This window comes from Pituophis catenifer, unplaced genomic scaffold (genome assembly GCF_029215685.1).
Source record: "Pituophis catenifer annectens isolate HBS135680 unplaced genomic scaffold, rPitCat1.0.hap2 SCAF_3, whole genome shotgun sequence".
In the NCBI taxonomy this organism is placed as follows: domain Eukaryota; kingdom Metazoa; phylum Chordata; class Lepidosauria; order Squamata; family Colubridae; genus Pituophis; species Pituophis catenifer.
The window spans coordinates 88,339,138-88,363,813 of record NW_027256883.1 but is presented as its reverse complement, the minus strand read 5'-3'; the positions used below and the strand labels follow the sequence as shown (position 1 = coordinate 88,363,813).

General features: G+C 36.3%; 1 protein-coding gene across 1 annotated transcript in view; it reads right to left on the bottom strand.

Annotated features, from left to right (window-relative positions):
* The window catches only part of CTNND2 (catenin delta 2), a 412,341-nt gene that overhangs the window by 102,508 nt on the left and 285,157 nt on the right, over positions 1 to 24,676 (bottom strand). The window contains exons 10-11 of the mRNA XM_070942595.1: positions 11,068 to 11,281; positions 1,330 to 1,513 (exon numbers count right to left, since the gene is read on the bottom strand). Of these exons, the coding sequence (XP_070798696.1) occupies positions 1,330 to 1,513; positions 11,068 to 11,281 (398 nt within the window). The remainder of the gene's footprint in view (positions 1 to 1,329; positions 1,514 to 11,067; positions 11,282 to 24,676) is intronic.

The window sequence follows — 24,676 nt, the reverse complement described above, 5'->3', positions numbered from 1 at the left end:
ATCTCCAAAGCAATATATTTTGTTTTTCACTTTGTTGTATGCTACCTAGAGTCAGTTGATTGTAAGATGGGCAGCTGTATAAATGTGATGAATAAATAAATATGTTTAGAAAGTACATGCTTCTAAATTTATAAAATTTATTACAGTGTTAATATTTTTACAGCAGTAACCAAAAACGTGATCCTACATTCACTACTTTGCTACAGTCAAATGGTAAAAACAAACATAACCATCTCATCAGCTTACTTTAATATTGTCATTTCTCCTCTAACCTTTTTACCAAAAAAATATTGAAATTCTGAATAGTAATACATACATACATAACATGATACATTCCCTTTCAGGATAAGCAATGTTATGCAGAGTGCAGAAAGGGAGGAAAGCTGATATAGGAAAGGAAAAGGAAATATATCTAAATCTACTTTATAGCAACACCAATTACCATACCTCTTGATACCTCACAGGATTGATACTGTGATGGAGAGAATATGATACAGTATATGTTCATTTGATCTTCTGTAGGAGAAGGTGGGATACAGATAACAAATAAATGCTATAAACTATTCTGAAAAAAAAAAACTTTGAAGGCCATTTCACTTGTTTATGACACATACAAAGAAATAAATAATTTGACCAACACGATACAGATAACCCTGCAATTTAGATCAGTAAAGGCTTTTGATAAATTTGATACTTCATATATCTTTAGAACCCCAGGCAGACAGCAGAAAATAAGGATTATGAAATCCCTGATGGCTGATCAGTAGAGTTTTTATATCTTACAAGTTATATATGCCCAATGCAGAAGACTGTTCAGAATACAAGTGGTCCTTGCTTAATAATGCTGATTCAATGACTGTTCAAATTTACAATGGTACTCAACATGTTGTACTTATGACTATTCCTTGTACTTAACAGTCACAGTATTCTACAGTCATGTGATTGTGATCCGGGCACACTTGGCTTCCTTCTTTGCTAGCTGTTTGCAGAGAAAGTCAATGGGGAAGCCAGAAGGAAGTAGCACATGGCAGCCAGAAGTGCAAGAATTTCCATCACTAAGCAGTGTGGTCATGTGATATTGCACTTTACAATTGTGCTGTTTAACAATGGAAATTCTATTCCCAATTATCATAATTAAGAAGGACTACCTATATATATTAACTCTCTCCATTTCTATAAATAATGGGATAAATTTTTTAAATAAAAATATCATACTATAAAAACATATCATTGTGTTTCTTATGCTGCCTAAAGAATTATTTTAAATTCTGTGGCATTAAGAAAGTAGAAGAGAAGAAAATGTCAAGCAGTTTAGCTATCAGAGCTCACCTTAGGCACCCAGTGGCATTGCGCAGCACCTGTGATGAATGAAGTTGAATTTTGTGGTCATCCTGAAGGGGGGAATTTTCCCATCCAGAATGAGGAATGATCACTGCATTGGTCAACACTGCTAGAGCATCCTGGATAATTGGCATTTTCAGTGCATCACAAGAAGATAAATTCCAGAGAACTCCTAAAAGGAAAGAAGCAAAGAATTGACGTTTATTCTAAAATCAGAATGAAGTGATATTGCACAAAACCAACACTACCTGAACATTCATATTTGAGTCTTCAAATGTTCACTGTTTTCTACAGAAACTAGGGCATCACATAATGGCATGTAAATATATACATACCACAGTCATCATCAAGATTCAGTTATTTAACTCATTCCATTATTTCATTTAATGTAATCATATCCTGTATTCCCATCTGATCTCCTAACTAGGCTGGATCAGACTGAGACTTCACAAGGTCTTGTAGGTCTCCACAAGAATGTTACAACATGTCCTCAAACTTCACTCTGGGATCATTGCTCAATGCAAGTGTCAAAACTGTCTGAGGTGGTATAACTTTCTGGCTTCCCAATCTCAGATGACAAAACTGAGGAGGCATAATGGTTCACAGCCTTCTTGAGTTTTCTAGATCTCGTCTTGTTCATAACACTACAGAAACGTATTTACAACAGTAGACTCTTAGAATAGTGCCACTTGGCTACATTGAGATCAATTTTGAAAAACCTGCTAACTCTGCATTTGCCATCCTCATTTGTAGCAAAAACTATGATTTTTATTTTAACGTATTTGTTGTAGTCTATAAGCTCGATGACTATGAGAGATGGCTTACAATTTTAAAAAATTACAATTTCTCATCATACATGAAAAACAGAATTGGTAAAAAGAAAAATTATATTGTATACTGCCCAGAGTCCCTCTGAGGGAGATGGGTGGTTTAAAAATATGAAATATAAATAAATAAAGGCAAATTAATTAAGCAAATATTTAATGAATATATACCATTCTTAAAACATGAATACATAAATCAGGAAAGAATTTAATATACATCCTTTAAATAAAACTATTTATCTTCTAATTTAAATAAAACTGTTTAGCTGTTACTATTGGGAAATATTACAGATTCACGATTCATTTCAATAAGAATATGCAGTGCATTGATTGAGACGATTAGTGTATATAACTTTGCACTGTGGACAGGGGCTAGAAATGACTAGCCATTGTTTCAGTAGGAGAACTCTCCCAGTGGAATGTCAGAGACTGAATTTGAAACCTTGCCAAAGAATTGCTTTTTCATACCTTGTAATGATATGTATAAAATATGTTATTTTGGGATCAACAGGGCATCTTCTATATTAGGACCTTCATTTTTACACCTTGTATACCAATAGGTAGATTTAGTCAATCCCCTATGTTATTTTTGAATATATCTCAATATTGTTCCTGAACTAGTTAAATGATTTCTACGTCCATAGTAAAAAACAATTTTTCTTATGTTTGGATTGATAGACTGGATGGGGTAAAAATCCTCACCCATCACTTTTCTTTTGTTGTATTGGCTCCAAACAATGGAAATCTGACACAAAATTACCTAATCATGTTGATGTTTGTATGTAATATTATATGGATAATTAATACCAAACACTCATATGAGCTCATTTGCTGGAATGAATACATCTCATAAAGATGAGATGGAAGTTGTGGTCCTCTGGATCTTGTTGAGGGAAAAAAAGTCCAGCACACTTGGACAGCATAAGAGAGAGGAATTTCCCATCCCATTCACACTTACAAAAAAGTATTTTCAGTCTGTGTCTAGGCACTTATGCTACATGAATAACTGATATAAAATGCTATAATAAATGTTGCAATAAAAATTACATATCCATGACTACACACTTCAATAACTGAAGCTAATGTCAAAAATACTTTTGCAGAAATTTAGTACATTGATTAAACATATATATGAGACATATTCTACCCATTCACAATTTTTCAAGCAAGCCTGAATACTATCTTATTCTACATGTCAAAATACTTTACACAAAACTACTTAGTAAAAGGAATTGATGAAAGTATTACATTATCTTTATACAAATTTCCTCTGAAAATGTCATACTTTCTATATTTATTTTCTCTTGTGAACATTCTGGCATCCAGAAGTCTCAACTGTACAGTTTCCTAAGAAAAGGCATACCTTTTCAAGCATTTGTAGCTGAAATGGGAGAAAAACCAGCAGGGAAGAACTAACTGCCTGGCTGGCACTAGGATTTGTTTTCTAGCCAGCCCTTTCTGCCAATTTTTCCACACTGTCTGAACAAATTGCTTGGAGAAAATTGGCCAGGGGATTGGTTCAGGGTTGGAAGTGAGAGAAACACTGCAGATCACTGGTTAAGTACAAATAATGCTCTCATCAGTTTTAATCAGTCAAGAACGGACCGTAATTCACATCACTGCCAGTCTGTATGAGACAATGAAAGGGAACTATTCTTGAACGTATTCACAGATGCCTATTTACTAGCAGGTTGTGAATTAATCTGATAAAGAAGGTAATATTTTCTTAGGAATGGATAGAAAATTGGCCAAGATGAAGGAGAACTAGTTTCACATCCCCCCCCAGTTGTCTTTTACAGCCGAGAATGTTCCACTGAGAAAATGCTGAAAAATAATGCTGTGCCGATATGTTTATTTATAGTAAAGAGAAGAGGCTCCTTCCTCATCTCTCTCTTACGTGCACACGCAGGTGGCATTAACTGCCATGTTCTCTCTTTAATTCATTAATAAATCATAGATAAAAGGCATACTGAGAAGCAGAATTCCCCTTTGTTATTTATGTTCCTTAGTGTCTACTTCTCCCTTGCAGCAAAGTAGTGCGACTGAATGCTTTCTGTAACATTAAAATTCCATATCTATAGAATTGAGAGAGAGAGAGAGAGAGAGAGAGAGAGAGAGAGAGAGAGAGAGAGAGAGAGAGAGAGAAAGTTTGCATTGAATGTTAAAGAGTAGTGGAGAATTTTCTTGAGTTGCTGCTTTCATTGTCTTCCCTTGGCTTGGTGAGCATGGCAGGGGACGGATACTGTAAAATCTCCATTCCCTCCTCCATCCAGGGGAATGTTACTGCAAAATCCCCATTTTCTCCTGATCAGCTGGGACGTGGGAGGCAGAGAATAGATGGGGGTGGGGCCAGTGAGAATTTTTACTACAGGTTCTCCGAACTACTCAAAATTTCCGCTACCGGTTCTCCAGAACTGGTAAAACCTGCTGAAACCCACCTCTGCCCAAGGTACTGGAAGTGGTGCTTCCCCTGTTATCCTGCCTGAAAGCACTGTATGCAGCCAATATATGGTACATTTATGTACACCAAAATGATTTATGCAGTCTGAAATGATATGCTCCATGCAGACCATCTTGTGGCTCCAACTGGTCCTTTTTGTGGGATCCCCTTTCTGTTGGATTTCTTATCTCTTGGCCAATTGCTCAGCCCACTTGTGGCTACAAGAAAATAGAAACTCCAGTTTTTTTGCAATCACATTTTTTCTCTTTTTAAAATAAGTTGGTCAACTATAACAAGCCTTGAAACTAACCAATCAATGGCTTACTTAAAATAATTGCAAGAATTTAACTCTTGTAATTGATAACTTGCCTATCAGGGAATTCCCTTCATAGATAGACAGGGAAAAGATCCTGACAGGGAAGTAGATCCTCACCTTCTGTTTTCATAGGATAGCTTATTGCCTCCGCCTCTCCTCCCTTATTCCTCACAGTTGAACCTCTTTCTTAATCTCCTACACTTACATCCAAGTTATTCAGTAGTCACATCTCAGTTATGGAAATTTTGACAACTACTAGATAATAGATATAAAAAAGTTTTTGTTGCTGTTGCTGACCAAAGGTCAAACAGTCAAACAAGCCACCTCTAAAATACAAAACCTTTACTAGTCCATCCCTCTTTATTTCAAACATTTGACAGTATAATTGATAGGACTTTTGTAGCATGTGGTTGGGAATTCCCTTCCCAATGGCTGATCCTTGCTTTCTCTCCTCACATTACATTTTAAAGCTCCCATGCAGATCCTCACAGCTAAAAACATTAAATTTCAGGTCACCATCAGAATTTACTCACTGGATTGTATCTTTGCTGGCCAAATACAACAACTACTAGATAGCAGCGAAAACTTTTTTTTTTTGGCTGCCATCTAGAAGTTGATAGGGAATCCATAGTTTCCACCCATAGTTTCAGGAATAATTAGATCAATCAATTGATGGCAAAATGGGAAAGGAGAAAACAAAAAAGAATCCTGGCAGCACATCGAGCATTATGCATGCCAGGTGGGTAGATCTGCACAAAACAATTTTGGTAAGGCTGGAATTTCCACTGAAGAAACTATCAGTCATGGCCCTTAAATGCTCTGTGCAATGCAATACAGCCATTTCCGAGTGTGTAAGGGCACACCCTGTGGGGTAGTAAGAATTAGGATCACAGGTGGTATTCACCCAATTCGTACCGGTTCAGGTGAGCCAATAGCGGAGATTACGGGTGGACCCACCCACCGACCCACCCAGGCTCTATAGTGTCCTATTTAGGCATGGTTTTGAGGCTGGGCGCATGTGTGGAAGGCACATGCGTGAGCAAATTGCATGCGCGGAAGGCTGGACGCATGCACATATAGTGCGCATGAAGCAAGTGTGTGGCGAACCAGCAGCAACAAAATGTGAAACCCACCGCTGATTAGGATGGCATGATTGACTACCAGCTCTGGGCAGAGATATGGGCTCGACAAAGCAGTTGTGTGGATGTGACTTTTCTCTGAACTTTTGAACAGGGAGATGTAATGCATTCTTTGGCGTGAGGAAATGTAATGTATTCTTTGGCGTGAGGAAATGTAATGTATTCTTTGGCGTGAGGACTTCAAGCAAAAAAAATGAGCTTAATTGATTCTCTAGCACTTACATACAATTCCCTAGTTGTATATATGGAGTAAAGTATGAAGAATTAGACGAGTAATTTACTACTTAGCATGTAAGCATTTTAGTATTATATTCATAAAATAGTTCTACAATCTCATTAATAAAAAAAATTATTAATGAGATTGTAGAACTATTTTATGAATATAATACTACATTCATAAGTATAAGTATATAGATCTTTAGCATTGCACTATTTATTTTTATAGTGTTTAGTAGTCTAAAACATTTTATTTACTTTTATTGAACTTTTACAAAATGTTTATATATTTTGTCTGAGCATTGTAACTTCTTACAAAATTTGCATAAAACACTAGTCAATGACCATAATAAAGATGCTACTACTAAATACCACTGAGGCACAGAGACAAGTACTTTATTTTTAATTATATTAACAACCAATAGCTAATTAATTTGTTTGGTACACTATTTTTAATTCTCGGGAAAATGGACAATTAAATTAGAGTAGAATTAATTACTAAAATGTATAGTGTAAATATTTTAAAAAGTCTCAACTTAAATAATAAATGAAGTTTGAACAGCAGAGTTCGTAATATATATATATTTCTTTATAATTAGCATAATCTGGAGAAATATTTATTAGCAAATGTGATTTTAAGATTTGTAGAGTTTCTTTACTAAATTCTCAACCATGTACTGAAACAGATTTAAAGGCAATCTTATACCAAAAACAATTGCAGAGGACTCATTAAAATCCTCAATCTTCTTCCAGTACATTTTTAGATCACTTTCAAGGGACCTATTGATTCTGAACCAATATTTTGATAATATTGAAGAGGTTCCTTTGATTTTAAATGCATATACATCATTCTTTAAATATTGTTAATATTGTTGACTGATAAGATTTAAAAATACAATAAATGATTTTAGTTTTCTAATTTGTATCTAACTGTGGCCATTTTTGTCTGATTTACAACAAATAATACCTCAAACTCATACCATAGAAGATGGCATAATGGAATTATTTCACATTTATTGTTCTTGTTTTTCTGGGATTTGCCAGTACAGACTTTGGGATTTATATGCCAACATTAAGAGGGAATGTATCTGTGAAGCAGATAGGTGCTAGTATAGTAAGTATGGCAAACTATTGTGCCAAGACAGGAAGGTAAACCAGGATGTATAAAATCAAGGTAATTTTTGTGAAAGATTATCTCACTGTTTTATTTCTTTGGTGTTACCAAACTCACAGAGGATGTGGGCTAGAGGAGCTGGTAACTGGCAAACTGGATTGCAACTTGATTTCTATAATCTTGTAATCAAGATGAGTGACAAATTTAGGACTTTCATTTCTGTTTCTACCCTTTTATCCTGTGGTACTGGGATTATTCAAACTTTAATTACTTTCTCCAAGCAGAAGAAAAAGAAGGCAGAAACCAGCTGGCTACAAGTTGGTCAAAAAGTTTTAATTCCAAAGTCTCAGGTGTGCATTCAGTCAGTTCTAATTATTTTACACTTAATAGTCTTCATGCCCATTTATGTTAACTTGAAGAAATTATGATGACATAATTGCTGAAAGGCACTTAGATTGACAAAAAGAGAGAACTTTAGAATTTGGCCAAGAAATTGATCATTTGAAATCTAAATTTTATATTTTGTGTGACATGCATAAAATAGGAAATATGTTGTAGTAAACTGTAATAACAATAGCAGTCATCACTCCCAACCTCTAACCCCTAATAGGGAAAATTATATTATAATTGGGGCTCTTGGAGGTTGACATCCAAATCTCTGAATTAAAAGATTCAGATGTTTTCTAAATCTTTTTCAGACTAAATGGTTTATTTTGAATATAACACTTCTGGGGGAACCAGTGGTCTGAATTAATGTAAATTATTATGCAAAATATAATTTTACAATGGAAAAGAAAATAAATATCTAAAATGGAAGAAAATGTGGAATAAGGACATTTATATTGAATTTTACTAAAACCAATAGGAAATCTTGTTTTTCAACATTTTAAACAATTATGCAACACACAGAAAAAATATGTAAATCTTTATTGCATCATTTCTGTAAACTTCTTTTCCATTCTTCTTTAATCTGAATACTGAAATCACAAGAAAAGCACTTTTCTCCATCTAAACCTCTATTCGGATATTTTAACTTACTACATTTTTGCTTTATGATGAATGTCATTCCACTGCCTCAAGTTCATTATCAGAGATCCCATATGTCAGCTTCCCTATACTTCCTCCAGTCATAAACTTTCAATCAAAGTAACTTTAAAAGTTCTCCCTTGACCCTTACTAATGTTTTACTAGTGCTATTTATGAAATAATACTTGCATAACCAGGCATTCTGTCAGGAAAATGTACATGTGCATAAAATTTAGTGTTCCCAATTTGAAAAAGTTGAGTAAGAGACAGTTTTAAGTGCGTATCAGGTTCTTCACATCCAGAACAGCTTCTTTTACTTCAAACTGTGATTATAATTCAGTGATCCTCACATTTGGAAATATTTGCACATATTTATTTATTCATTAATTTATATTAAGTGTAGCATGAAGAGCAGGGTTATTCTGCTGGTAGAGGACCTGAGATTGAGGAAGACATACCATTCATAGGAGCGAGAAGAGATTTTTATAGCTTGTATTTGGTTTCAAGGCTAGCTATAATTACTTATGCCCCTGCATTCTGCACTAATTGTCTTTAAGGGTAGTAGCCCCATGTAGAGCCCATGTAACAGTCCAATCAAGAGATGGTTACAGCTTGAGTGATAACAAGCAATCTCCTCCCAATCTAGGAACAGGTACAATTGGTACAAAAGATGAACTTCCGCAAAAGCCCCCTTGCCCGCCTGCCTGCCTATCTAGCTAGTCATTCATCTCAGTGGGAAACAATCATAAACTCCATTAAAACCAAATACAGCTATAAAAATCTCTTCTCATCCTTATGGGTGGTATGTGTCTTCCTTAATCTCCCAAACCTGGGAGTTTAAGGCATAGTATTTTAGCACTGCACTTTTCTGGACAGAGAGCTCTTATATTGTTCCTAGGAGCTATTGGAGCCATTCTCCCAGTTTAGGAGTCACAGCCCTGAGTGAGCACCCTGGGACGACTTTGGCTTTTACTTTCTATATCCTCTCTAGTTCCTCCTTCAGGTCTTGGTACTTTTGTAGCATCTCATGCTCCTTCTTCCTCGGGGTCTATGATGACTCAATGCCACTAGTTCGACATGGCCAGCAGGGGGCACCCTTCTCACCACTGCAGAGTTCTCACTGCCAACTTGCTGCTGCCATCTCTTTGCAGGACTTCTCAACACCATAAATTTGCAGGTGAGCAAGCGGGCTGTCAGAGGGAGATGGCGATGGGCGGAGCTGCCCAGATGGAAAGCGAGTGGAGGTGGAGTGTCAAAACGGAAGCCCCTGCTGCCCTCCAAGGTTTTTTTTAAAGCTACGTTGCTTAATGTGTGAGGATGTCTTGCTCTGAAAATAAGGGCAGTTTTGGGAAGCAATGGGGTGGGATGTCAGCTTTTTTAAAAACTAAAAGGGCTTGTTTCAAGTTGCATTCAAATCCTTGCTGATCAAGCAGATTGCAAAGTTTGCAGTCGCATTTAGCTTTAGGTTTGATGAACTATGGAAATGGGGCTGCATGGACAAGAAAGTTTGAAGTCCAAACTGAAAAAAACCCTCTTCTCTTTTCACAACATTGGTGTCGGCTTTGGGGGGAACATTGCTGTGACTCTCCATTCAAATGCACTCTGACCATGATGCAAAACACCATGAAATCATCCACCCAGCTTTGGGGAAAAGCACTCTGCATATGACCAGAAACACCATAAAGTCATCCACCTGGCTTTGGACGGAAAGCACTCAGCATATGACCAGAAATACTATGCTTTCATGGTGTTTCTGGTCACATGCAGAATGCTTTTTCCCAAAGCCAGGTCCTGCCAGCTCAAATGAACAAGCTCTGTGTCAGATGTTTGGGATCCAGGACAATCTGTTGGTTAAGTGAGCTAAGTGAGCATTAAATAGATGGATTAAAATTAAGATGATTAACAGTTTGTGCTTTGTTTCAACAAGTCAGGTTGTAAACCACTTCAGGGAGACCAAGGACAGGTAGTAGAACCAAGGACCAAGGAAGCAGAAGGTTGAAACAAAGGTAACATTTTTTGTTTTATTATTATCTGCCAGTAATTCTGTCACTTGGACATGATGCATCATATCATCATCACAACAAGGAGCATCTAATGAATTCTGCCTTTGACAGGTAAGAGTTGAAAGATGAAACGATTAAAATATTTGGAATCTGTAATCAGAGCTGAATCATACACTCTGCAGTCAGGATAATATATGCTAACTTATTTTTTTTCCAAGAGAAGGCAGAAGAAGATCTTAAAAGGGGATAGTCCAAATAACATAGTCAGGATTTACAGAATATCAGAATACCATTAATAGTATTTTAAAGAATCATCAACCACATTATACACTGTAGGAAATTTCATTCTCCTTCTTTCCTTAATCAAAGAATTTGTAGCAGCATCACCAGAGCTTAACCACAGTAGCAATCACAATTGTTATGAAAACTGCTGTCTGCACACTACTCAAGATGGAATATGGATATGTATTTGTCTTGCTGAATGTGCATATTCTACATGTTGGCAAAACCAAGATTTGTTTTAATATGTTCAAATATACAAGTACAATATTGAACCCGTGTTTTGTTTTCCTCAAGCAATGTATTAAAGTGTCTCAGGTACTGAGTTAATTCTCAAAAAAACATGCAAAAAAGGAAAGATATTCAAACCTGTGACCAGTTCTCTGATTTCCAAATCTGTAGTCTTTCGTAGTAATCGTACTAGTGCTGGAATACCCCCACAGTTTTTCAAAGCAATTTTGTTGTCATCATTTGCTTTCCCATATACCAAGTTCCTCAGAGCCCCACAGGCACTACGGTGGACTTCTGTCATTCGATGGTCCAATAGATCCACCAGTAATTGTATCCCTCCTTGTCTTCTTATCTGCATCAGCAAGATAAAACCAAAGAAATCAGAAACTAATCCTCAGTGTGGTTATTCCTCAGTTTTTAGACAGCAATTAGAGGAGAAAATGAAGCAGCCAGCAAGGAAAGATGCTGGACTGATTTTCTATAATACCTTTGAAAGCAAAATCTTTTCCAAAAACTCAAGCACTGATCAAGCACTGATCAAAACAGCTGGACAGATTATGAAAAAAATATTTGGAAAGTACCCGTCCCCCATGCCATAGATAAAATACTAATGATTGAAGATATTATTGTCAGTGTGTGAAGAAATCTGTCAGTCAGAATTTTTTTTATCAAGGACAACTGAATGGCATTCCAGTTTCTAACTGCTTACAGTAGTTATATACCAATAAATTAGCATCTGCAAGGCAATTATTTGCTATGAAAAAGTAAAAAGTCTGTAACATTTGCTTTATAAAAAAAGACTGGTATAGCTTGGACACAACATTAAATTATATTGTATTCTTTGTTTTGTTTTTGGCTTAGCATTTTTGCAAACCTAAATTATTCAACAAAACATTCCTAAAATATTGTGACTTAACATTAATATAAATGCACCCAATATAAACATTAAAATGTTTTTTAAAGCAAGCTACAGTGCATATTCAGGATGTGTAGAAATTACTGGGAGAACTGTAACAGTAAATGAGATATTAGTTAAAACCAGAATTAATTATACTGAACTCCTACATTTATTTATTTGTTTGTATCAGGGGTGGGTTCTAATTTTTTTTACTACCAGTTCTGTGGGTGTGGCTTATTTTGTGGGCGTGGCTTGATGGTCATGTGACTGGGTAGGAATGGCCAACTCAATGTCACTCACGTCAAGGGGTGCCTCGCCTAGCCCCTCCCCTCCCAGTCATTCCTTGTCACACCCAGCCTCAACGTATCTATCGTTCTGTAAAAATGTTGTTCACCTTTTTTCAACTTTATTATCTACATACTAGATGCACTTTCATGGACCACTGAAAGGAGAAAATGGCTCACATACTTTGCCCAAGAGTGTGATAGGCAACAGGCTTTTAAGGGGCTGCCAAAAAGAAGGGGGAGCAATGTATTTTCCAAAGCACCAAAAGGCAAAACAAGAAGCAATGGATAGAAACTGAACAAAGAGAAAAGCAACCGAAAACTAAGGAGAAACTTCCTGACAGTGTGAACCAATATAGGTGCAGAAATATTTCAGTCATAATTTCACATATAAAATAGCCATTTGTGTAATACAACCTGCCTATTGTTCAAAACAGTCATTAGTATTATGGCTGATGTTTGACAGCAAGTCTAAAAGTCAAAGATTACAAGAATGCTTCTTTCTCTCTATGAATACAAAATATCACATACCAGGAACAGCATATTAAAATGGACTTAATCCAGTGGTGGGTTTCAAATTTTTTTACTACCGGTGGCTTGGTGGGCATGGCGTGGCAGGCATGACAGGGGAAGGATACGGCAAAATCCCCATTCCCTCCCCACTCCAGGGGAAGGTTACTGCAAAATCCCTATTCCCTCCCCACTCCACGGGAAGGTTACTTCAAAATCCCCATTCCCTCCCAACCCCACTAACCTGCTCTGGGAAGGAATCAAACTCCCCCCTCTTCATTTCCCCAAATAAAATATTACTCATAAGAAAAGGCTCCCAAAAAAGCAAGGAAAAATCAAGTAACTAACAAGGAACCTGCCTGATACTTATTCCACATTCCTGCCAACTGCATAAAGGAAACTTTGTAAGAAGAAAACAGCTACCGGTGCTTAGAGATAATAGAAAGTGGAAGCCAGAAGTTTGGCTCCATTTTCAAGCAGGCAGAAAACTCATTCAAGACAGGATATTTCACAATGGAAATCGCCCCCTATTAACCCCCTATGTTCCTTTTGTTGCAGGACACGATCATCGGTTGAGGGGGGCAGCCTGTCAGCCCTGGAGGCCATATTTTTCTTGGGATCTTCAGGGCTGCCACACTTAGTGCTGTGGGAAATAGGGAGGGGGGATTGCATGGAGTTGCAGAGATATCTAGCCATAATAACATTCTTTTCTTTGAGAGTCAAGGACATGCAGCCTGGAGTGGCGTGACTGGGAGGCATCTCCAGTTGGGATGGTGCATTGATTGGGCCACGTGGTGGACATGTGAGTGCAGGGGGAAGGGACTTGGGCTTTCTTTTGGGTGGGGAAAACCTGGAAGCTTTCAGATTCGGGTTTTCCCGGATGTGCCAATATGACATCTCTACTAAAATGGAACTTTGAGGAACTTCTAGCCTCGAAGTCTTCTTTTTTTTTTTTTAATTTGATTTATATCAAATCAAATTTGTTGGGGGTGTTACTTGGAACCCTGATAGATCTATTGGGTCATCCTTTTAGAGATATTTCCTTACTTAAATGGATAAACAGAATCACCATAGGCAAGCAAAAATGCATTGGGAGCAAGAGTAACTTACTACTTCCTGCCAGCTTCTTGTGGGAAGCTGGAAGGGAATGTTGGAAATCACCATATGACTGTGGCTGACTGTGACACTGCAGCAACCAAAACTTTGAGAATAAAATTATTGTGAAAACCCTTGGAATTTCAATTAAACAGGAGTAATGGGTCCCAGAATTTGTATGCATTTTTTAAGTTAGTGGAGAATAGTAAATGAGAGAAATTTGTTTCTTATAATATTTAAGTTCTTAAAGAATCTTTCTTTAAGATTAGGGAAGGAGAGGAAGAGAGGGAGAGCTCTAAAGGGTAAGAAGGAATTTATGGTATTCAGAAAACAAATATCCCACTGCTTTTCAAGAATCTTTCTCCAAGTATCAGAAACTGGTGGTGGAATAATTTTACATTGCCAAGAAGTAAACAAATTACATTCACCTTCTTCTGTCTCCCAACTTCCATCTTTTATTGCTTGTGATAAGTACCAGCCAGGTACTTAACTCATCTTAACTGCCTGAGAATGAATTATAGCTGGATATGTAAGTGGCTGAGCATACTACAACCAATTGCTTCCATTAATGTTCTCTAACTTGCCTTTGAGTGAGCATCAAGGTCACTCAATCCAATTTAAAAAGGGAAATGGATCCTTTTTAATCTTTATATTTAGGAAGGAAAAGGGGTTGAAAATCATAATATATCTACTGTATATTAAGATAGTCACAGCTGGCTGGGTACCACTAGATGGCAACAAAGAGGCAAAGAAAATGTTAAAAGCTTCTATCATCTACTGAGGGTCCAGATGCGTGCAATCCAAATATGTTGAATTGAGCAACATATGGATTTCTGTAAATAAAATCAAACAAGCAAATGTGGCAATCTACTGCAAGGAGAAGAGAACATATATCATGTTCTTCATAGGATACAATATTTCAGTCGTGTTCTGTGGATGAAATTATGAAAAAATGAAGAAACAAAAGGAACTTTCAAGTAAAGAACTAATTCCACTGTTTCTTAAATTTTTAAGCACCAACTGAATAAAGTTTTTGAAAGTACAACTACGTTAGTTGCAGTTACTGAATCAACAGAGTTGAATAGGTTTCTCATGATTCACTCTTTCATTTGATTATGTTCCATCAAGCTGTTTTCACTTCTAGCAACCACATAGATCAGGGTGGTCGAACTCGTGGCCCGCGGGCTGGATGTATCACACGCTGGCCACGCCCGGCTTAGCAAAGGGGGAAAAAGTCATGATACGTCATGTGACGCTGCCGTGACGACACGAGTTTGCCACCCCTGACATAAAATAGATTTTCTCCAAAACAATCTATCCCTATTCTGTTCTTTCACAAGGATTCTAATTTCCCAAGGATTCACAAGGGTGCACTCACTGTAATTGAATGCATCCAATTTACTGTTTCATCCCTCCCTCGTTCTTCTCCACCCTGCAATATTATTAACAAAATTTAATTCAAACTGTATTTGAAGCCAAAATTCCAATGACACATAATTTATTTACTCCTACTTTACTTTTTCCACTGGTGTAAATACCTAAACTAACCAGAAATGCAAAATGACAATGTATGATAAATTACAATCATGTCCCTTCAACGTAATGGGCATTCAGAAACCACCTTTTTCATCAAGAGTTGTGTCCAGAGCTTCTTAAGTTTTTTTTTGCCACTTCCTCTTATCTCAAAGATAATAAAATCTTCCTTAGAGTGAGATACAAAGTGGTTTAGAAAACAGAGCTCAGACTTCTAATGTCTTTAGCATTATATAACATATAACATTTTACAGTGTTAATTTCCCCCAGAATTGTAGGAAAGTGACACCATTATGTTACATTTAAAAGAAATTGGTAGGGCTGTGCAAAGCCTGCAAACCAGATGTTTCATGGCGCACAGGAAAATGGATGAAGCATTACAAAGTATTTCTTTAGAACACATTTCTCTGTTTGGTATCACTGCAAGTTTCAAACAGCTAAGCTGAGGGCTTTATGCAAAGGGAAATGGTAATTATTCCCAAATAATTAAGCATTCTGTTTTTATTTTACAGATTTTAAATCTACTTTTAACCCAATTACATGGCCCTTGCTTAGAATGATTTAGTAGCTTTCTCCCTTGTTAGATATTTCTTTTTATTTATCTCTCTAATAGGGAAGAGAGCTTGAACAATCTCTAAGTCCCAAAAAAGCCCTGAAACATTTAGATTGATATACTACAGAGGAGTACAGAGATAACTTGGAAGAAAATATATGAAAGCCATTACAAAAGCATCAGCTGGAAAGACAGGAAGGAGTGAGATAGAAACTCAAACTTGGTCTGCCTTGTCTCTCTTGGTTATAAAAGAAAGGAAAAAGAAATGGTCACACTTTCCAGATTCTGTTATTATAGTGTGTATCTTTCTTACATTAATTTTACTGAAGATTGTAATTTTCAACAATACAAACTAAAGAAAAAAGAAAAATAGGTGTAGAAAAAATAATATAATAAAGAATAAAAGAAATAAGTGTTTTCCCCTTTACCACTATAAACAAATTTTAGTAACTTATCATTTTCTCTTAAAATACAACAAATCTCATATACCATCTCTTATCTATAATAAATCCATAAAATATGTCATTTCAGTCCTGATTTCAGCAAATATCCATTAAGAGATAATATATCTATTAACCTTAAATAAACCAACTTTGTATTCCTTTTACTACCAACTTGATGGTAAAGTTTAGTTCCTTCAAATAATATCTTAGCCTTGATTTATCTTCATTTTTTTCTTTGTCCCTTCTCACAATATTATTCAAAGCTTTAATAAGCCTCTTTTGTAGAACCAGTATAAGAAACTTATCTATGTCATTGTCTTAGTTTCTTTTGTAAGCCCAATGATACAACTTTTTCAATGCAATTTTTAAATCCGCTTTGAAATCAATCTTAATCATGTTGGGTAGTATTTGTTCTTCTTTGATAGCATCTATCTATAGAAGCAGTGAAGGAACTTGGTTTGGAAACCACAAATTTGGTAGAGGAGGCCCTAACAAAGGATTGGAGAATGGACTTATTATATCTAACTGGAAAACAATTTGGACTGGACTTTTTTGGAAAGATAGTTCGACAACAGAGGTTTATGATTCTGAGAAATAACATACCATTGTTGGGAAAGTTCTCAACCAAAATTTTAAAGAAAAGTTTTGCTATTAAGAATCAAATGAGGATGTTTGCTCCTGGACTGATCAGAGATAATGTTTGTGGTGATTTATGGTAGATAAGAATCTACCTACAAGAAGAACTTTCTGCGAGTTAAATTCAATAACAGATTGTTAACAGAGGGCTTTGAAGTTTAACTTTCTTTTGGTTCACCTGTTAACTACTTTGTTTTTATATACAGTAGATAGATGACAGGTCAAATTGGTTGTGAATAGATGTAGCAGTTTATAAATTTTGGGCCTGTTACAAAACAGGGGGACCGGAAGTTTCCGGCCTCCGGAGGGCCTCTGGGGAAGGCCGTTTTCACCCTCCCCAGGCTCCTAGAAATCCTCTGGAGCCGGGGGAAAGCGAAAAATGAGCCGTCCCCACCCCTCAAGACCTTCCAGAGGCTGGAAACAGCCTGTTTCCCAACTTCCGGTGGGCCCGAAGGACCGAAAATCAGCTGGCCGGCACATGCATGTGCGCTGGAGCTGAGCTAGGGCAATACTCGCGTGCTCAACAATATGTCTACGCGTGACACCTGTGGCACGTGTGCCATAGGTTCGCCATCATGGCAATATATTTATCAGTATTCAATTAGGGAGGATAATAGTATATGTATGTTTGTTTCTGTCTTTTGTCCTTTTAATGTACATTTTTCTTTTGTTTTTAAAAAATTGTCTATTTTTGTTTTTGTAATGTTTCTTTTTTTCCTTTCTTTTGGAATTTGTATTTCATCTTAACTCTCTGAATTAAAAGAAAAATTATTTAAAAAGTATTTCCAAAAAAGGTATCTCAATAGATAGAGGAATGTCCTGGAGCCACTCTTTAATATCATTCCCTATTTTATAGGTGGTTGAAATCATGCTTGCTATTCAAAATATTGGTGTAAATATTCACTGATAGGATTCTACATAAAAGCCACTCATTCCTTGAATTTGTGACTACATATTTCAAGGGAATGTAGTGGCCATGGGGGGAACTTCCAAGTTCAAAGGATTTGTAAGACTTTACTTAATTCTTCTACAATTTCACTTATATGAATTAGAATGACAAATCATTTGGCATCCTTTCAGTTCTATGCTAATCGGATCTTCAGAGATCTGACAATTAAGCCTTTAGGGCCTTTCCCTGAATCTGGGCACTCTGCCAATAGTAGAACTGAAAACAAAACAAAATGGACCTATTAAATAGTATGTCAACAATCTTTGATAAGTTGACCTTGAGAAGCACTGCAAAAATTCTTGCTTACTGTATATGTCTTAACCTCTTCCCTTTCTCCCACCTCTGACAGAAGAAACTAAAGTCAGGAACTCTTTTCCTCTGCTATCCAGAAATTAACAATCAACAAGCCAGAAAACAAGGTTTTAAAAAAAATAATTGTGGGTCTAAGGACCTCTCTAGTCTGATCACAAACAGCCATACAACTTTTTTGTCTGAAGCGTCCAATCTGCCTGTTAGACACTGAAAAGCCATCTGATTTACATTGCTACTTTGATGGCAACTTAGCCCTTCCTTCTTGCAACTTATTAAACGCTGATACAATTATTTCATAGTTGACATGTACTGTGTTTCCCCGAAAATAAGACCCTGTCTTATATTGTTTTGTACCCTGAAATAAGCGCTTGGCCTTATTTTCGGGGAGGTCTTATTATTATTATTATTTTGGGGTGCGTGGAGCAAGATGGGGCTCCTCTTGCCGTCTTACCTGATTTCCAGCTCTGCGTTTAAATATTTTCGGGGAGGGCTTATTTTCAGGGGGAGGCTTATTTTAGTGCATGCGCTCAAAAGCCCGATTGGGTTTATTATCAGGGATGTCTTATTTTGGGGGAAACAGGATACATTCTACTGCTTGCCCTTGTTTCAATGAAGATTTTATTATATTAACCAGTCCAACTCACTGATATCTCTGTGAGGAATATGGATCCACACTTGCAACAGGAACATTCTCATCAGGAGAAGGTCATCCTAAATTGGCTCAGCAATTTAGGAATATGCCTTTGACCAAGCTCCTGCCTCTCCCCCATACAGATCTGACCTGATAACCAAGATCTAATGTTACTGAATGTTTCTCTCTCTCCTAGGAATGGAAGGATGGATTCTGACTGGATTTTTTTTTTGGTGGGGGATGAAAAGATTATATTTCCAGTCATTTGGTCATTAGCATTCTCCCTGAGAACTCTTAAAGCCACTTGGGGGTTTATCTTTGCCCTCAGGGGTCACCTGAATCACAATCAATTGCACTCTGATTCAGGTGAACCTGACTGCAAAGAAATACAATCCTACCATCCCCCCCATCTGATCAGAACCTATCCTATCCTTTCATCCCCCTACCATCCAGTCTCAATTATCAGTACTATCCTTTCATCTATCCCACCATCACAACTGATGAAGTTTCTTGGATGAGAAACAAAACATTCTTCTTCCTCAAAGAAAAAACAGTCCAGTTGCTTTTTCAAAAAGCAACTTTGAGAAAAGAACAATAATTTCTCAGTTGAAAAATTCTAAAGCACCAGGTAAAGATATCATTTTGCCACAATTACTGAAAATATGGGCTTCTGTGCTACTCCCCATATTTACTGATGTTAACAATTCTTTGCCACTTCTTAAACAGTAATTTAATTCCATCATATTTTCAAACTATAAGAAAAGTGATGAGTAAAATCCTTCTTACTGCCTTCTAATTATTTATTGGCAGTAAATTAGTAGGTTTTATACTAGATTGCTCTATCAACATTTTTAGATAGGATGTATCTAGAGACTATATGGGCCCGTAAAGTGATAGGATTTAGATCAGGATATTCAATTATGAATCAATGTTCAGCCCTAAACTAGTTAGTTAAGGAATATTCCAGCCTTTTAAATCACTTTTATTGATTTAAAAATATTTGTCAACTCTATTCCTCATGAAAGACTTTGGAAGAAATTTGCCACAACATCTATTTGTTATGCCAAAATACTATTATGCAAATCAGAGGTAATTGTACTGGCAATCTAACTGCCCCATTCTTATCATAAAAGGAATTAAATAGGGTTGTATTCTTCTTCTTTTACTTCTGTATTAATGATATTGTTATGGTTTTTGCTAAGCCAGAGTTTTATCTTCCAACTCTTTCTTGCCCATTAATCAATTTCATTCTTCTGTATGCAGATAATGTGGCTATCCTATCTGTCAAGTGAATTACTTCATTTTATATCATTTTATTTTTTCCAAGAAAATTTCATTTCTTAATTATGCATTTTGAAATAATATAAAAATAGTTAAAATAAGAAAATGAGGTACACCGAACCATAGGCAGATAAGCAACAAATGTGAAATAACAAGTCAAGTCTTTCTCATATCTACGAGTAGTTTTCACCAACACATGGTAATAAAAAGCCATCTTAAAAAATCTTAAAAGGGCATTAGCCAACTCTACAACACTTCTATAGATACTTAATTATAACTATCCAGATCTCCTAATCCCTATATTAAAGGTCTTCAAAGCTAAAGGAACACCTATATAATGACTTATGTGTGGACTATAACAGTCATGATTATTTGAACAAGCTTGCTTCCAAAGATCCATTCTGGGAATAGCCTCTGCAGATGGACTTAAAACAGGCATTCATTCCATCCATAGCTCTACCATAATTTGAGTTTTCAACTATGGGGGGAAGGTACTTTCAATGGACCATGACAGATTACCTAAAATGTATCTTGTTGAACAGTCTGGCATGTCTCACTCTATCTCATAGCTAAATCAGTTTACCCAGGCCATCTCACTCCATTACAGAAAATTCAGATTTTCACTTCCAGGTTTCATTTCAGTTAGTCACCAAACCAAGGACATGTTCACACAGGGAATTCTCAAGTTGCCATACAGACACTTGTAACATCAAATCCTGAAAATGGCTAGCTCAGAACAAAAAAACCTTTCAGTTAGAAAACTATTTAACAAGGCTAACCAGAGCCCTAACCAAAATAAATTTTGAACACCTGGCAAAACATGGGTGATTTCACCAAGTACCTTATCAAGGGAGGATATGTACATGTGGTACATCATTAATACAGGCCATCACTTATATCCTCTTTGATTGTCAATTATATACTTCAGCTAGAGCACAACATAGTCACTAATTGACAGAATATACCACTGGGATCTCATCAATAATTTATCTTATTTTCTTCAAGGTACAAATACAAGGATAGTTAGACAGACTGTTTGTAGTTGAAATTATTCAACTGAGAGTTTGGAGATCATGCTATTGAATTATTTTGTTTAATATTTTTATATCCCAATATGCTGTGTTATTTTTATCTTGTTTGACATGATCATTTGACTTTCATAAACAATAAACAAATGCATTCTAATACATCACTACTTTATTTAAATCTTAAAAAAATTATAGGTAGTAAATAATGCATTGCACCAATACTATATATTTTATTTTATATATTAAAATATGGACTTTGAAACCCAATGTTGAATGTGGCACAATTTTCTATATAAAATTGTGGTCCAGGAATTGTTTCAAATTAGAATTAATTTTGTAAAGTAAACCAAAGAATCCATAACTCAGGTCAGCTCTCGTGGATGCCTACTTGCACTAGCATCTTATTTTCTAGGGAATTTCTTAAAATAAATTATCCAAGGACCAAGATTTTAATTTTCTCTAGAAAGTGTTTCAATTCCTTTATTAAATGGGAAATTAATAAAGACAACTTTTGATCAGGTTAAGACCTTCCAGGTATGTAGGCATCCATTTCAACTGAGCAAGTTTTTTGTTGATGTCCCTAAAGCCTACAATGCACTCTTGAGTATAAGTCAATAACACTTGTATTGCTAAACTGTCCATTGCATCACTCATGGCATATGGTATTTATAAACCCTATTGTCAGAACTGTTTGTCGTTTTTCTGACTACGAATTTACCAAACTTATTCTACAAGTTCAAAAATGTTGGCAGGTTCTTAACAATAGCAATTGCTTGCCAGAGTCAATTGCTAACTCTTTTTCATTACTGTTTCAGATTTGGCTTTGCTGTGCTTTGAAGTATTACATTTGTGTTTTATTGGCCTGGGACCGTAAATAAATAAACATTCTTGAATGAGATGGAACTGATATCCAGCACTGAAGCAGAAGTATTGGAGATTAATTCAATGAAGTGTAAGAAATTAATTCACTGCTCTTCTCCATAAAATAAAGCAACTATTAAGACTAACAGGTCATTAAACACTGCAAACCAAGGAATCATGATGAGAGAGCAGCAAGAATGGGGGGTGGGTGGAGGGGGAGAATGGTAAAATATATGATTTATCCATAAGATAATTTAATTTTTCTGAAATTCCTTGATTCAGGTGACTAATGGGATTAGTGACTTGCAAGAATCACTCTGGTTTAAGCATCATGACTGAATTTAATATTTTACATAATTGACACCCCCCTTTTTTTGGAGAGGGTGTGCAGCTGTGCCATGCCAGACACCCAGAGAAACATATTGGGACTGCAACTTCATAGACAGCTCTGAATTGGAATAATTCAGTTGGAACAATTGAATTGGAACAAGGTTGGTTAAACCTGTCTACTTTGCCTTCCATGAAACAAAATTTGTTCTGAAATACTCCAATTCTCCTCAGGTTAAATATGTACTGGGGTTTAATTTCAACATAGAAAACACCACCTGCATGATTTAATTGGATGAGATTACTACTGAATCAAGTGTAGAAAATTGTCAAGACAAAGCATTTGGTCACACAGGTCAATGACATACAGAAAAATACTCTTGGGGAAAAGACTGACAAGCTAATTTTATAGGAAGTGTCCTACGTTCCTTACCTTAACTCTGTCCCTAATATTTGCAGACTTTACCAGTGGAACTCAGAGTTCAGAAACATGTTAAAAGTAGAGTATTAAAGTTGTAAAATCCTAGTAGAATCTTAGTTTAAGTCAATAGACTTGAAATGGACAAGGTCAAGGATTCCAGGAATGCTGTTTAGACAGGTAAAGTAGAATTAAATAATAGAATCTTGAAAACCTGTTCACATTTCTCTCTCTCAAAAAAAATAAAAAAATCATGGGTCCGTTGCAGTTTCTTTTTCATGCTTTCCTCTTTCTCAAGTCTGGGTAGCCCTTTTTCAAAAATTTCCTCTGAATGTCTTGCTCATTCTTTCACTATTCCCAAGGTCAGATCTATCTATTAACTGTATTTTAATATTTGTACTTGATGTTTTTACTTGGCTGTTCACCGCCCTGAGTCCTCAGGGAGAAGGGCGGTATACAAATTCAAAATAAAATAAAATAAAATAAATAAAAATCTATATTCCTTGACAGAGAGCCAACCTCTAGAAAATGATTCTAAAGTTGTGAAAAGTATCTTCATGTTATCCAGTCAGAAATAGCAAACATAGGCCATAACAGTAAAAATTAGTTGAGAAAGAGTAAAAGCAAAAAGTAGAACATATGTTGAAGCCAACCTTGAAACGTAAAACATAGGGGCTTTTGTTCACTGTTTGGCTGAGATATATCTGTTAGACAAATATTTTACAAACTCTGGTGTAAAAAGATGTTGGGAATTTGACTGCCACATATTTTGATACTACAATTTGCCTGTTATAATAGTCAAAGTTGTGTCTAGTAAAAAAAGATAGACTTTTTGCTTCAGAGAATGATTTAAAGGCCAATATAGTCCAGCCAGAACTTCAGAAAAATTCAGATTCCTGGGGAATTTGATAATGGAAAAGGATTTTTTAAAGCACGCTTATTGCTGAACTTAGCTAATAACTTAGCTAAGAGAGAGATACACAAAAGGGATTTTTGAACACAAAGTTCATATAAAGGAGTGCAATCTTGCAGTGTTTACTTTATCAACACATTGCTTCAGAAGTATCTCTTCAATAATGAACAATGAGGAAAGTGCAAATACTCTCTGTTTGAAAAATTATCACAAATTTTACACTGTGGTTTGATGTTAATTTCTACAATGTTGGTAGATCAAAGGCACTACCTTTATTTACAAGGTACCCTGGGAAAGAAGCACAGAAAGAAAAACATTGCTTCCCCATGCAGAATTATATCAAGAAAAACATATCTTGGAAATTCTCCCCACTCCATCAAAGCAATATGGTTATATAGAAAAAAGAAGGGTTTATTGAATCTCCCTTTTCCCACTAGCCAGGAAGAAACCAAATCAAATCAGTTTTATCCATTATTGCATGTACTCTCTAGAACCTTCAACCCAGGACGAAAGCTATCAGAATGAGAGGCATGAAAAAAATACAATGAAACAAAGACAATAATCGCTTAAAAGAACTATTTAGAGAGGAGAGGAGAGAAGGTGGCTGAATGCTTTAAAAGTAGTCCTCAAGTTATGAGTATAATGGAGCCTGCCCATTAGGGTTGCATATTGTAAATGAAGTGTCTCAATTAATGACTCCCCAATCCCTGCTCTCTCCAATGCAATTGTTAAATGAATGTGCAGGTTGTTAAGTGGAGGAGGGGTGCCTCAGAGGTGGGGAACCCAAGGCCTCCTTTACCCCCAAAGGCACTTGGTGCTCTGCCCTCCGTCCCCGTCCCCCCAAGGCCTTGACTTGCTCTCAGGCTGGTTACTCAGCCATGCAAGGGAGCCTAAAGCTGGTCAGCAGAAGTGACCAACACACCAAGACAATCACAGTCTGTAGGTTGAGACTACTTCCTATCTTCCCAAGGCCTCCTCCTGCCCCTGGGATTCCCTTTCCTATGGCTGTGGGAAGCCAGAGACTTACCTAAAGACAAACTATTGCTTTGTGTGTGTGTGTGTGTGTGTGTGTAAA